This window comes from Bemisia tabaci, chromosome 2 (assembly GCF_918797505.1).
Source record: "Bemisia tabaci chromosome 2, PGI_BMITA_v3".
In the NCBI taxonomy this organism is placed as follows: domain Eukaryota; kingdom Metazoa; phylum Arthropoda; class Insecta; order Hemiptera; family Aleyrodidae; genus Bemisia; species Bemisia tabaci.
Genome location: NC_092794.1, coordinates 28,092,860 through 28,108,263, shown reverse-complemented (window position 1 = coordinate 28,108,263; position 15,404 = coordinate 28,092,860). Strand labels below are relative to the sequence as shown.

Here is a 15,404-nt window from a genome sequence, read left to right as displayed (position 1 = left end):
ACTCACAAAGTAAAATGTGAGCATTATAAATTTAGCATTATACTATACAATCATCAATTTAACAGTTCTTTGCCACTAAATGTAATTCAAGGGGTAGAGGTAGTTCAAATGACTCCTTGAATTCTTTGTGCAAATGAATTAAGAAAATGGGTATCACGTCTGTGGAGATGTATGGTGATATGTGGTGATTAAATCTCTATGGTGGGGAACCACCACTGGCTGCAACAACAATCTCACTAGTTTGAGCAGCTCTATTCATATTTATTATTCAAGAGATTTTTTCAGAACTTTCAGTCTTTTCTGGCTGGAGCCATCTTGAATACACATAAACAACAAATAGAAAATTAAAATACTTGACTGTGCTATACAGAAAAGACTGAGTTAAAGGAGTGTTGAAAGGCGTGAAGGCTCATTAAAACTTGTATTTTAATTGTTAATCATCATAGCACGAGCTAGTTCTGAACCATACTTGATAGGTTAGGAAAGCATTCTTCCCTGATAACCCCCGACAATCCTTAAATTATTAAATTTTCAATGCATTTTTTTCCACTTATTTTGGAAGTCTCCGCATTTGAGGATCACTTTAGTGCTAGTGAAAGAGATTTAAATAAATCATCACAGAAATGGAACAGTTTGATTTTATATTTTAATCTCATTAAAAAATAAAATAAATACACTTTGTATAATTTGTTCAGGTCCTATAAAATATAAAAGGATTAAAAATTGCAATTGAAACAAAGAAATATTATAAAAAAGCCCTGCATCCCCCCTCAGATCTTAATTTAGACTTAAGCTATCCGGAAAAAATGAGAATCTCCTCCACATGAAAAGTAAGTTGGTATTTCTCATCCATTTTACAAAAAACGGTCTATTTTTCAATAAATTATATTCCTGTCAAAACATAATATGAATCTGACAGGAATCTAAATGCTGGAATGCTCAGATAAATTAAATTAATCATCAGTTAGAAAAGGCCAGTCTTTCTGAAGTCTAAATTTACAATTTTTGTTTTCACACTGTTTGCCAGACTTGAAAATAAGGTGACATGTGGACTGGAGTCGTGCCAGCAAATGAGTATAAGGCACTTCCATTGACTGAAAAGACATTAAAAAACTAGGAATTCCATTTTTGTTTTATAAATCTGAAGGATAAAAACGGAATTAAAAGACCCAAATGTTGGATGGGAAAAGAAAACGATGATGAAAGTACCTACATGAACATTGATTGTAGTGTTCATTGTTCCACGGCTCTTATTTCACAATTGATTGGAGCGTCACAGGATGAAAAGTTTGATTGACCCTATACTCAGCACCATTACTTACATGCTAATTTTCCATTACAAGTAAGTTTAATTTTGAATGCAAAATTCATGCAAGAAATTATTTTTTCAATATTGAGATAAACATAAAAATACGCAATGAGAGACAAACTGAGTAAGAAAAGAAAAAGGAAGAGAGAAAAAAACTTTGGTTGAGATGATTCTAGCACTAATGATAATGGCTGTAAAGACAATACATTTCTAAGCGTGAAAATTGCAGGAGTTCTTACGTCAGATTTTTTATTCCATAATTCTAGAGCTTCTTCTGAGGTGGATCATTTTTCTAATAGGTTTTTATTTTTATTGTTGTAATGCTTTACCTAAAATGTTTTCTAATAAAACTTTGAAGGGAAGGAAACAAGACGACTAATACACACAGTCCTATCGAAGCTCTGTACTTAAGAAGCGCTAGGTGTGCATGAAAAATCCCCCTGAATACACAAGGCTCAAATGCAGCATTTTTAAAATCATAATTTTCATTTCTTTCGCAGATATAACATAATAGTTTTTAATGAGTTTCTAGGGACAAGGAAGAATGTTAAGCACTATAGTACAAAAAATCTGGTCATCCTTCAAAAACATAAAAGACGGCAGAAAATTTTAAAGTCACATTAGGTTGGGTTAGGTAAAGCTATCAGCGAGACTTCTATCTGGTTTCTTCATCAGTACTTACAAAATTGAGTTTTAATACCCAACAGTTATTATTCTATACAAGGAAGAAAAAATACAGGAAAAAAAGGTAACACTGATCCAAATGTTAAATTAACAAATAAGAATGGATGAAGATAAGAAACCAGTTTTTTCACAAATTTGCGTTTCTATATCTCCTATGACTTTCAAGGAGGTGAATATATGACAGTTTTTTCAGACTTATTGTTAGAGAGCACTGTCTATAAAGGGTGGCCAAGACGTGCCAAACCAGGGCTTCTTTCAGTTCATTTAGGTTGTACGAGGTCCAGGACCGTGGAGACAAATGAGGACATATATGTAACAATGGCGGTCGCTGACATCCGCCAGTTTTAAGGCAAACGCTTTTTTCAAAATCTAGAGCCTCCAAGAATGCCTGTGCAAAGTTTCAGACTTCCAGCACAATTTTTCGGCGAGATATGAACGGAAAAACATGTTATTTGTAAAAACAGCGGATGTGAGAATCCACTGTTATCCCCGGCCGGCGCGGCAGAACACTGTGGAGATTCGAACCCACTTGCGATAACTGCCCACCCACCGGCCATGGGCTGTAGCTGACACTCAAATTATACATATCGGGACCGTCTCGCCAGAATTGTTGAATTTTAAACTGATTTTAGAATTTGTTCCTTGTTTTTGTTGTAAAAGTTACAAACGGTTTAGTTTCTTGTTCAATTTTGTTAAATGACTCAGCATTGACTTACTTTCGGTTCATTTCAATCCTTTCACCAGCCTTACCCTTTTTGAAAACTTTGTTTCATGCATAAAAAAGTGTTTGAAGTAAAAATAGCGGATGTCACATTTTTTTCAAATCGCTGTTACTCCTTCATTTTTTCACTTACATATATCGTAAAACGTGTGTTTTTTACCGGAAGAGTTGCTCTTCATGAAAATCTTTACAAGAATCCTCTCGGTTCTACAGGCGGAAAAGTGCAAAACTTCAAAAACTTCAAACGCGATTTTCTCACAATAAGAAAACTCGACATCCCGCTATTGTTACAGATAAGTCCTCAAATAGGGAAGTGACTCCAAGGAATCCGAATTTCAAGGTCCTAGCCCCTGGCCTTCTTTAGGAGGTAAAAGGGGGGTCTGTACTTCAAAGGTCATGGTATATGTCTAAATTTTCAAATTATTTCATCGGGATCAGAAAGTACAGGAATTTTTAACCTTCATTGACACCAAGAAATCCAAAATCGGCCCATTCGTCTCCAAAATACTGACCCCTAAAGGTGAGGGACAGAGCCCCCTTTCAAAAAATGCAAAATCGCTAAATTGATGTAGAAACTAAAAACGCTAGAGTAGCGAGAAAGTAAAAGTTCTCGTGGGTAATGGACCCCAAGGTATCCAAATTTGAGGATCCTGTTGTCCCCAAAATCTTCTCTGATGGGTCACAGAGAGAACCCCTGCACTGGTTAAATTTACAAATTCAGGATCCCCTTGTACCCAATTAGAAAAAGATTCTGGGGAAAACGAAACCCTTAAATTCGGATTTCTTATGGTCCATTACCCATGAAAACTTCTTTCCGAGTCTCTACATCAACCAAGCAACTTTGCATTGTTTGAAAGAAAGCTCTGTCCCCCACCTTAAGGGGTCAGTATTTTGGACATGGAAGGGCCGATTTTGGATTTCTTGGTATTGATAAAGGTTAAAAATTTCCATACTTACTGATTCTGATGAAATAAATTCAAAATTTTGCCATAAACCCTGACTTCTGAAGTACGACCCCCCTTTTATCATACAAGAGGTCGAGAGGGGGGAGGGGGGCCCTAGGACCAAGAAATTCAGATTCCTTGGGGTTGGGTCTCTGTTTGTACCCGCAGTCCTGGATCTCATACAACCTAAATGAACAAAAAAAGCCCTGGTACGGCAGATCTGGGCCACCCGGTAGAGAAAAAAGTGGGAGTGAATTGATCTTGTATCACTTTCAGATGATATTTTTTCTACAGTTTTGTTTTATAATATTCTCTTGATGACTGGGTTTTGTCCCGTGACTAGAGGTCTTTTGTAAAGGAAGAGTTTTATCCCTCAGCATTTATCATGACAAAAACAAATTTGATGTTGAAAATAGATCTTACAATAAAATTGGCAAACCATATACTTATGAATTCAGGTGAAACTGAATACAGCAGATCCTTTAAGACACAGTAAAGCTTTTTAGGCACATTGAAATCACATAATTCAAGAGAAGTTTCGAGAAGAAACATATAAAACAATTATAAAATGTATAAAGGTCCAAAGAAGGAGATATTTTAAAAAAATAAATTTAAATAATAAACTAGTTGCTCAAGAAATAAAAATGCGCAATTGAATGAATAACCAAGAAAGCTTGAAAAGATTTTGTTTTGATTGGAAATGTTCATTTAAAGATTTAACAAAACAAAAAAACATGAGAATGGTGCGACTAGAAAAACACATATTTCTGTTTCAAACACTGCATATTTTCATATGTGAGAATGTATTTTACTCCACTCTATTGAAGGATAGCCAGCGAACGTCATTGCATAAAATTTAGAGACAATTTTTTTTTCTTCCCAGAATATTCTCTGAAAGTTTCATGCCAAAAATATTGATACTCCTATGATAAAATAAAATAAGAGAGGAAGTTTTGGCAAATAGAAATCCAGGTGCATGTTTTTCTGGTTTCATAATGAATGCATGTTGTAAGGAACCATTAAATGTGCATGATTGATCTAAGATTTCTTTCAAAATGGGCATACAAATAAACACGCACTCATTTTATTCTTGCTGGTTAAAAATTATCAGTAATTAGCACCGAATAATTTTAAGTACTGAATGTTAGGCACTAAGATAAAAGCAATATGCACTTAGTGATTGGTGACATTTTCTCATGAACATATGGTATCTTGAAATTAAAGTTATAGAAATTAAATAGGACAAGTTTTTCCAAAGATAAATGTGATGAATGAAAATTAAAATCTACGGTTATTAAAAAGTGGTTGAGCATGGGCTCTTCAAAACTTGTAAATTACTTATTAGGGCAATTGAACAAGAAATAGTTTCAAGTGAGATTTGATATGATTCTATTCACTGATGAGGTTTGGTGGGAGACTGATCAATTAATGGGACTTTTGGCTTACCTCAAAACTCACCTGATAATTTCAAGTCCATGCTACAAAATGCTACAAGCTACTGTTCGAATGAATTAAATAGGAAATCAAACACGCATCACAGTTATAATGAAAGGATCACTCAGGTTTGGCCAACAAGTAGACGTACATGTTGTTTTTGCCTTTAACGAACACTTGCCCTCGCGGTTCAAATTGGTATCGAGGAGAGAGAAGAACGTGTAGGCATGTACTAGGAACTTGAATCCGGCCAGGAACGCCCGTTGAATCCATTCGACTGGCAATGTTCACCGGATCGCCCCAAATGTCGTAGTGGAGTTTCGTTGTTCCGATTACACCTGCTGTTACATCTCCATAGTTGTATCCGATTCTAAAACAAGCAAAACATATATATCGTGAAAAGCATACGAAATTTAAAAATTGATTCAAGCTCATGGTTTTACTTCAGAAAATTGGTGAGTGCTAAGTGTCAAAAGCAATTTTGCAAAAGGAACAAGAGGTGATCTTGGAAATAATAAGCACTAACATGGGATTTGCTAGATATGAGATGAAAGAAAATGATGAAGATTTTCGAATTCCAGAACTTTACAGGGTCTTTAATTACAGCATTTGATTGTTTTAAAAGCACTGATTGAGAGTTTTGAGAAATGGCATAGGTGCAATACATTCGTACTGTTTATGTACGTTAGGGAGGAATGCATACAACAATAAGGATAATAGATGATGGACAGTGTTGCACTTCATGCCAAAAAAATAGCATTCGCAAGAATCACTCTTGACTCTATTCCATTCTGAAAACAATTGAACGGGAAAGGTTACACCTTTCGAGTAGATAGAAATCATTTGCATGATACAATTTTCAAAACTGGAAGCGTTGTGTGAAACAGGTCCATACACATGAGAACTCCGGAAGAAACTGCTCCAGATCTGGTCATATATGTTTAAAGCTCATTGTCAGTCATTCATTTAAAGCAGTGATTGAGAAACAAATTCCACTCAAACTACCCTTAAAACTCAAATCGGAAAATTTTTATTTGAAAATAGTTTTTTGGTCACTAATATCTTAATAATTTTTTAAAAAATGAAAATTGTCTTCCTTTCTTTCAGGCTTTAATTATAGATTATATTTTATTGAAAATATTCAATATAAAATTAAAACTTTTAAAAAATAAAATACCATATTCATACCTAAGAATCAAATTGAAAGAGAGCAGATCACGATTGAAAGATTCGACAACTTGTTGAAGAGCGATGGCGAAATCCATGAGCTCGAACAAGTGATCATTGGTGTCCGATTTCCGAACTTGCGAATTTAGACCTGATGCAGCCATGAATGTACTTCCGATGGTTTTGATTTTTTCCACAGTTGGATATTTGTCACCGTTTAAAAGTTCATCAAAATCACTTATCTGAAAATTAGAGTTCAGTATTAAATATGATTATCTAAAAAATTGTAACACAAAAAAAACTTATTTTTCTTCATCCTCCTGACATCAATTCTGAAAACAGAATCATTAGACCTCCTGACATAATATTAGAAAGAAAGTTATTAATTTTTAAGGATGAGATAAAAATATTTTTTAAAAAAAAATTTCCCAAAGAAAATAAACATTTTTTTTTCATCTGCTCCATTCCAAAAAAAATGTTTATTTTTTTTGGAATGGAGCAGATAAAGTTCTGATTATGATTGCTTTAAAAAAAGATTCACGTATACATTAGAATACATGTGTCAGTTTTTCCTTAGCAACAGCTTTAGAGCAGAAAAATTTGATGGGGAAAAGACAGCTCCTCGTGAGTTATAAATAAAAATGCTTCGAAAAGCTGTGCAGAGCACAAAGCAATTGGCGATTCTTCACACCCCCAGAAAGTTTCAGCCATTGAGCTTAGAGGGGTGTCTTTTATAGAGTAGAATGCAACCTATCAGTAGTTTGATCAACGAAGTGATCTGTGTGTGCAATCTCAAGGTCATGCTGGTTACTAAGTAAACGTAACAGCCTTTGATGAGCTCCACTAGCTGTTACTTGGCGTTAAAAAATGTCAGCCATGGATATTTACTCGGTTACACTTACAATGTATGATCCTCAGACTATCAGGTACACCCTAGATAGGAAACGTCTGAAGCAGCAGTCCAATTATTGAAAATTTAAAATAGCCTGACGAGACATCGAAATGCAACAGATTGCATGGTTAATATACATTCATTTGTTTTATTCTTCAGTAAATATTGGCCAATAAATCAGTCATAATACACGTCAATCATTACTTAGTATTACAATTAAATGAAAAGGTACAAATAAACCTCAGGGTGCAGAGGCATTTTTGAAAAGTCCCTAAATAGTCCAGGCATATTAGATCAAAAATCGGCGATTAGAAAAAAAAATTTATATATAAGGTTTTATGTGCCCAAGTTGTTCATTGGGGTGTCAGGGACTCCCAGCAAAAAGTCCCCAAGAATCCCCTGTACGCTCGACCCCCCGCCCCCCCAAAACCCCCAAAAAATCGACCTTTCCTCGGTTTTTCGTAAATATCTCTATAAGAATTGGTTTTAGCGAAAAATGAGTTATTTAGTGAATGAAAGTTCATAAAATTTCCAATAAAAATGACTTCTATGAACTTTTTCGTAAAACGACTTTGAACCCCTCAAAATGGCCGCCGAAAAAACGGGCATTTACGGAAATTTCAGTTTTTTCCCGAAAATGCCCATTTTTCTTTGAAACGGCTGCTCTTACGTAAAAGTTAGTGGCGGATTCTAAAAGAGCGTTGAATTTCACATCAGAAATGACTGACATCGATCATTTTAGACTCACGGTCGAATCAACGGAAATATGATATATCGAAACTCTTCCACCCGGGCCTAACAAATCAAGTGCTGGGTAGTTAAACATTTGCGGCCGGGGTTCTAATGACACTAAAATCATACTTTTTTCACTCGGGGGTCATTTGTATTAGCCTTTTACTCCCACTTAAGGCCATCATCGGAGGGAAGGGAGTAGTGATTGTGGGGGGGGGGGGGGGCTGGGGGCACCCATTACCCTTCCTCCGGCTTAGCCGCGCAACGGTTTAACATACAGGAACGATAAGCATGGTCCCAGCCCGCGAAGAAGTCGATGTGAAAAGATGAGGCCACGTTTTTTGTTTTGTCTACGCATTTTCGCATTTTGGAGGAATCGTAGCTGCCAAATGACAGAAAAATGATGAATGCTGAAATACATGGCCCAAGGAGTGGAGGGGCATCATACCTAGCAACGCTGGACGAGCCCTTCTTATCTAGAACTCGGGGGGCTTATGTAGCTCGTTCAGGGGCTTCGGTTTCATAAAAATTCCCCTCTCGCCTCTCGTTGCCCCCCATCGAATTTATCCCGTGGGGCTCCTTCATATGTTTTGCGATTTGCGATTAGTTCGAGAACTGATCTCAAGCAGTTGCACGGACTTCCACCCTCGATCCGCGTTGTGGCTGTGTCATTCTTATTCCAAGCATATTATATATCTGCATATTTATTATCATATTATTAATATGCAGCGTCCGATTAATATATATCGGAATTTATCATGCAAATGAAATTATCGAAAGTTTGAACGAACATCGTTTCATCAGGTTTAAAAAAGGTGCAGTCACGGCTAAAAAAAGTAGTCTCGAAATTCTACCGCTGACAGAAGATGCCGCCAAATTGCACTGTTTTAGAGCATTCCTTCAAATTCAAACGTTGCGCGGTAATGCACTCTCGCCTTTAAATTGGGGGTGGAAATTGTATCCGCAGCTTACTCCTGTACGAACCACTTTAGGGCCTGCACCTAAACAAGTTTTGGACGCAATTTTCTGTGGCTGTGTTAAGGGTTGCAGAAAATCGTGCGGTTGTAGATAAACAGGCCTGAAATGTTCAAACGTTTGCTTGCATTGCAACGGCATCTCGTGTGATAACTCGCTTGTGCTTAATACAGACGAGTGGGAAGAAGAAGCCAATATGGATGACGTGAGGGCAACACCAGAGTTGAGCGGCAATGAGGCGGAAGAAGAAGGAGAAGAAGATAAACAAGAAGAAGAGATGGAAAAGAAGAGAGAAAAAGTTGTAAGCAATTACGCACTTAAGCCAAAAAGACGACGATTATTCTAAGACTTTTCTCTAAGTTTTACAGCTGGACATTCCTTCAAAAAAGTTATTCGGCTACCACTTGCTATCGAATAAGTAATTGTAATTAATTAAAATATAGTGCTTTACAATCATTATTAAGTGAAACAAATCGAAAATATTATTTGTGATTAATATACTGATCATTTGTTCTTTAGCACGGTTTTATAATTGACTCTATTCAAGCTCAAAGTAGTACCTGAACACCTTATACTTGAAAAGATAATCATTCAAAAAATCTGAGCCCCCCCCCCTCCCCCCGCTTACAACCACCTGTACTGGAGCTGGAGGTATCGAAGTGAAAAAGTGAACATTTAAAAATGTGTTTTATTGCTTTACTAGAGACAAATCGAAGTGAAAAAGAGGGATCATTCAATTATAAAGTAGGTAATGCTCTATTTCTACTTTTCAGCCCCCCCCCCCCCCCCCAACTCTCAATGCACAATTTCTGTTTTCTGGATGGAAGAATCCCGACTCTCCTCCCTCTTCAGATGCATTACGTGATAATTGAACGCTTCCTTGCTCCAGCAGAACCGTAAACTTAAATGAGTAACTACCCAGCACTTGATTTGTTAGGCCCGGGTGGAAGAGTTTCGATATATCATATTTCCGTTGATTCGACCGTGAGTCTAAAATGATCGATGTCAGTCATTTCTGATGTGAAATTCAACGCTCTTTTAGAATCCGCCACTAACTTTTACGTAAGAGCAGCCGTTTCAAAGAAAAATGGGCATTTTCGGGAAAAAACTGAAATTTCCGTAAATGCCCGTTTTTTCGGCGGCCATTTTGAGGGGTTCAAAGTCGTTTTACAAAAAAATTCATAGAAGTCATTTTTATTGGAAATTTTATGAACTTTCATTCACTAAATAACTCATTTTTCGCTAAAACCAATTCTTATAGAGATATTTACGAAAAACCGAGGAAAGGTCGATTTTTTGGGGGTTTTGGGGGGGGCGGGGGGTCGAGCGTACAGGGGATTCTTGGGGACTTTTTGCTGGGAGTCCCTGACACCCCAATGAACAACTTGGGCACATAAAACCTTATATATAAATTTTTTTTTCTATTTTTCCTATAATGCCCGGACTAAAATATTTGACTCAATGGTGAGAAATTACATACTAAGAAAATCACTAATGCTGTAGAAAGCCTCCTGGAGGACAAGCTATTCAAGACCACTTAATATACGGCTCTGCCTTGTCAAGTCAGGCTGACAAAGTTTCAATAATCTGGCCATAGGAAAAACTAATTAAACTTATGAGAATCACAGTGGATAACACAAGACAGCAGAGCCAGAAAAGAATGTTTCATAGGCTAGGCAAACGATTTAACAATATTTAACAAGAACAAACTATTAAACAATCAATATACAATTCGACATGAAATGGAAATGATCAGTTCATTTCTATAAATTTTTAACAATCCACTAAATGGACATAATTCTGTTGAACGGAAGTTAATGCCAATTTTAGTTCCTTTTGAGGATTTTAGCATCCTAGATGGCGCGTTCTGTTAAACAGAACTATGCACCATGGAAAAGCATTGTGGAATGAGCTCGTCGTTTGACTGCACCCGCCAACCCACCTGCATTTCCCTTCTACACCTTACGGTTTAGTTCCGTTTAACAGAAATACATCCAAATATTGATGGACTGGTCGTAATGTTATTACTTCAAATGCGTTACTGTTTTCTATCCATCTTCTTAACTGCCAAAAACACTTACCAATTCATTTAATACTCTGAGACACTCCCGGCCACCCAAGTATGCTTCGTCGTACATTTCGCTGAAATTGACTAAACTTGCAAACACGACTCCTGCATTCTGTACATTTTCTGAATAACTGGAAAAAATAAAAATTGATACAAACTTAGGTATTGTTGAAGTTGGAGTAGAGAATGCTGAGAAAATTACAGTTTAACTAGTTTGCTTGTCAATGGTGGGTTCAGAAAAAAACAGACACCTATAATGTGACATACAGCAAAATTTCATTCCCAGTTTCTTATATTTTTTGTGAGAAAACAGACTATCTTCATCACTTTGAATTTCCACTGATTTTTCTTTCCATAACGGGAGAAAAAATAAGAGGGATTTTTCACAAAGGATACTGCTTTGTTTTCCATGTTAGAAATATAGTATGGTTGAAGATTTGCATAGTCGCAATCTTCAGTGAAGATTTGTTGAGTTTAACTGCTGATGAAATAAGGTAGCAAACTTCCCCGCAGCATCTGGAAAATCAAAGGCGAGGGATTCAAATTGCACATCTTCATACGAGAGTCCATTCGGTACTATCTGATTCTGATTTTTGGGAAATTAAAACTTTAGCATGATTTGTGGTTTGTTTTATTATTATACCGAGCACAACTGAAGGACACCCTAATTGAGGAAAAACTATTAGGGCTGTGCTAATGTTCACGACGATTATTCGGCGAATATTCGTTTTGGCTGACTCACGCACTATTCAATATTTACGAATATTTGCGCCGTCGCAAATGACAAATTTTCGAATATTTGCACCATCAAGAATAATGAATTTTCAAATCCATTGTCAAAAATAACGAATTCACGAGTGGCATTCACAAGACGTGGCTAGGACCTACACAAGGCTTCTATCCAAGAGATCACAAACCTCCCCAATAAAAAAAAAAAAAAAAAAATTAATAGCAACATCAGGCAGAAGTATCGAGAGAAGGGAAAGTGGAAATAAGCCCAAATTAAAGATTGAAAGACACTAAATAGAAAAAAAATGTTCATAAACACATTTTCATTGACACCAAAAAAAGGAAAATACTAAAAATGTGTCTGGTGGTGATCTTTAAATATGTACTAGCTTGACTGCCTGCACAGTTAACTTTAGATCCTGGGAATGCATGCATGACTGCAGGTCAAGCCAGCATCCAGGAATTTTCAGACATACTTTTAACAGACTAGGCCGCTATCATAGCATTTCATTGTTTTCTGTGCAGGTGTAGGAACAACTGGAAATTTTTTAAAAAAATTAATCACAATTATTTGTTGACTTTTGTAATATTTGCTTTCGCACTTAGAAAAATCATTTTAAATTATTCATTTTACTATTCGTAGTTGTGAATAATTTACCTAAATTATCCGCTATTCACTTCGTATTTGTGATCAACTGGCAATATTATTCGCTATTCGCTTTGTTAAGAGAAATTCACTATTTCCACAGCCCTAAAACTGTTTGAAAAAAATAATGTTAACTCACCGAGCAGTGTGCTTCAGATGGTCTGCAACATGTCGTGGAATGATATTATGCAGCAACCAGTCTGCTTGGTCCCGCATTGACTGAACATGAGCTTTATCCTTTGCCGCAACTATGTTGCCATAGAAACTTAGGCGATAGCTGATCTCAAACTCACGATTTAGGAACCAGATCAAAAGAAGCAAGAGAGCTATATCTAGGTAAATTTCGTGGCAGTAGAACTGGCTCAACTCCAATATTTCTTCACTCTTAGTGAATTCTTTGATACCATTCTGCTTCACAGCATTCATTCTTTTGAACCTCATAGAGGCCGCTTCTTGTGTGCCAGAGGGCTCGGTGCGATTTGACAGAACAACTTTAAATTCTTTTGAGAGACTTTCTGCCGAACTATTTGAGCGATCTCTAGAATAAACAAGACTGAAATTAAAGATTCTAAGCCCTTCATTACTCTCTGGATCTTTGGCTCGTTTGAAACGAGCTTCCAAGCCTTGCTTCAAATCAGAAGAGGAACTTGTTTTAGATTTCTTAATACTACCGAATGATTTTGAATCTTTTCTCACTACAACTGGGATGCCTGAGTCAGCAAAGATGTGACTTTGGGTTAATGTAGAGATGTTAGCAACTCCCCGAACTTCAGGTTTATCTAAAACGACAAAGAAATTGCTTTTATCCAGGAAAATTGACTGATTTACAGCGCTGAGAGATAAAGCTGCGGGGCTCTTTGTTTCAATTAAGATCAAGAACCACACTGCAGCAACAGTTGCAATGGTGCTTTTCATCCAACAGTTCAGCTGTGTGAAATTGCAGAAATGAATGAGACTAATGAAGAAAATATAGCAGTAATGCTGGATCGAATACGATGTGAAATCTCCAGGGAAATTTGAGGGGAAATTCACGAGAACTGAGATGACAGGGAGGCTCACAAGAATCGCACCGCAAAAGTGCCAGGAATACCAGTCAAGAAACCAATCAGTGGAGGCTAAAATGATAGAGCGTAAACAGACAATGACTGTGATAATCTGGGATATTGATGCGAAGATGAAAACCGCTAGCCACACTACAGATATGTCCCACAAAAGAAATAGTGAACATGACACCGCCATAAATACCTGAAAATGGAAGTTAAAAATTAGGTAAATCTGAGTGAAGCATCCAGCAAATAACAAATAATTATTTCCACTTCTACAAATAGAATCAATGCCTACATTTGCATGCAAACAAGAATGATACAGGACTAAATCCTGTTTTTTATGTCTTCCAAGTATCTTTAGCACCAGTATTCAAATCCAGAGGAGAATAAAAATAGTAAAAATGAAGGAAACTGCTGCTAACAAGATAAATAAATACAGTTTACTCTTGCTACATATGTTCATGAAAAGAACGTTCAGTAGACTCAAAAATGATCGCAGAGATTTTCGGACAATGACCAAAAACTAAAGTAAATGTAAGAAAATTGAATATGCCGGTCAAAGTTGAATGGAAAAAGATTTTGCATTTCCCACTTTTTGACATCACATGTTTCCTTGTTTTCTCTGTTTTTGTTTTTGTAAACATTTAATATCTGACTGATCCCAATCTTCTCTAACATTTAACACAAAAATTACATCCTAAAAGCTTCCAAATATTTCATGGAACATCTAAAAGGTTATTTTAATTCTCCGAGTCATTTTAAGGTGAATATGCTTCCGCAAACGTTCTTGGGCCCAACATTCATGAGTAAAATGTCACCCCTGACGTTTTTGCGTTTAAATAAAGTCCTTGATTTTCTCTGGTTTCGAGTTAAATTTTTGGCGTAAAGTGACGGAGAAAATTAAGGACACAGCACAAAAAGTGGCCAATAACTGGGCACCTCGTTGTGAGAAAAATGCATTGAAAGTTCTGTTAAATATGAAATACGCCAACTGTGATGTGCAAGTACCCAGTTTTTACTTTTTTGAGCCACCTAACCCTTCTGTTGAAGGATACCACATTGATATTGCGATACATTATGATAGGAACAACATTCTATCTTTCAATCGCTTGTATCTTGAACCAAGGTTTTCTAAAAAGTGCCCTTTCGGCACACAATGCCTCATTTCTGATGGTAAACGATTGTACTAATACGTGTGAAAGTTGATATCAATGGAATTCACTAACCAATAATGAGATGATAATATCTAAATAGGTGTTGAATCGAGGAGTAGCAAGGGTGGGTGGTTCTGCAACAGGTTCTGCGCCAAATGGTTGGTGACTTTCAACCGGTTCTCGGTGAGACTTCTTCCGATACTCCAGTTCCATACTCCGTTCAGTGAAAAAAAGGGAGAATGGCGATAGAGGGGGTTTCACAAAATAGCTCCCCCGCGAAGCGCTATTTGCCTGGAAAAATTGGTTGCCATCAAATGAAGGATAGTTTGCAAAGCAATTCTAAAGAAATCATACTTTGTTGAAATGGAACACTAGACAAGGTACGAATTTAAGCATTCTGATACATGTTTCTTAACCAGAATTTCACGTAGAACACGATTCGCGCAACGAAAATTACTGAAACCAACTCCTGACGGAGATATTAACATTTTTATTCCACATTGGTTACGAGGAATTTGAACTGCCCGCTCACAAGAACTCAAAGCTCTACGTGAGTCAAATCGTGCACTACAATGGTTTCAGCGAACTTCTCAATCGAGCAATGTTCATTTCCCACCATGTTGTTCAAACTATGAGGAATTTGCTATAGCTGAGCCAAAGCGCCAAGATTGACTTTGCCAGATTTATTTTATCGCAGAGACATTCATGATAACGTTTAGCGCGCGATGTGAATCACATAGAGCATTGAGTTTTTATGAGCGGGTGGTTTCAATTCTTGCACCAAGAATTATTAAATACCTTCGTACGGAGTTGATTTCCGTAATTTTCGTTGTGCGCATCGTGCTTTCCGTGAAATTTTGGTTGGGAAACATGTATCAGAATGCTGAAATTCGTTCCTTGTCT

At 36.7% G+C, this 15,404-nt stretch overlaps 1 protein-coding gene across 2 annotated transcripts in view; it reads right to left on the bottom strand.

Moving 5' to 3' along the window:
* Nucleotides 1-626: 626 nt before the first annotated feature.
* Nucleotides 627-15,404, bottom strand: part of Ac13E (Adenylyl cyclase 13E) — a 32,483-nt gene continuing 17,705 nt past the window's right edge. For both annotated transcript variants that reach the window (XM_019044630.2, XM_019044629.2), the window contains exons 12-16: nucleotides 14,574-14,792; nucleotides 12,441-13,546; nucleotides 10,940-11,057; nucleotides 6,281-6,501; nucleotides 627-5,462 (exon numbers count right to left, since the gene is read on the bottom strand). In XM_019044630.2, coding sequence (XP_018900175.2) covers nucleotides 5,213-5,462; nucleotides 6,281-6,501; nucleotides 10,940-11,057; nucleotides 12,441-13,546; nucleotides 14,574-14,792 — 1,914 coding nt within the window. In that variant the 3' untranslated portion in view covers nucleotides 627-5,212. The remainder of the gene's footprint in view (nucleotides 5,463-6,280; nucleotides 6,502-10,939; nucleotides 11,058-12,440; nucleotides 13,547-14,573; nucleotides 14,793-15,404) is intronic.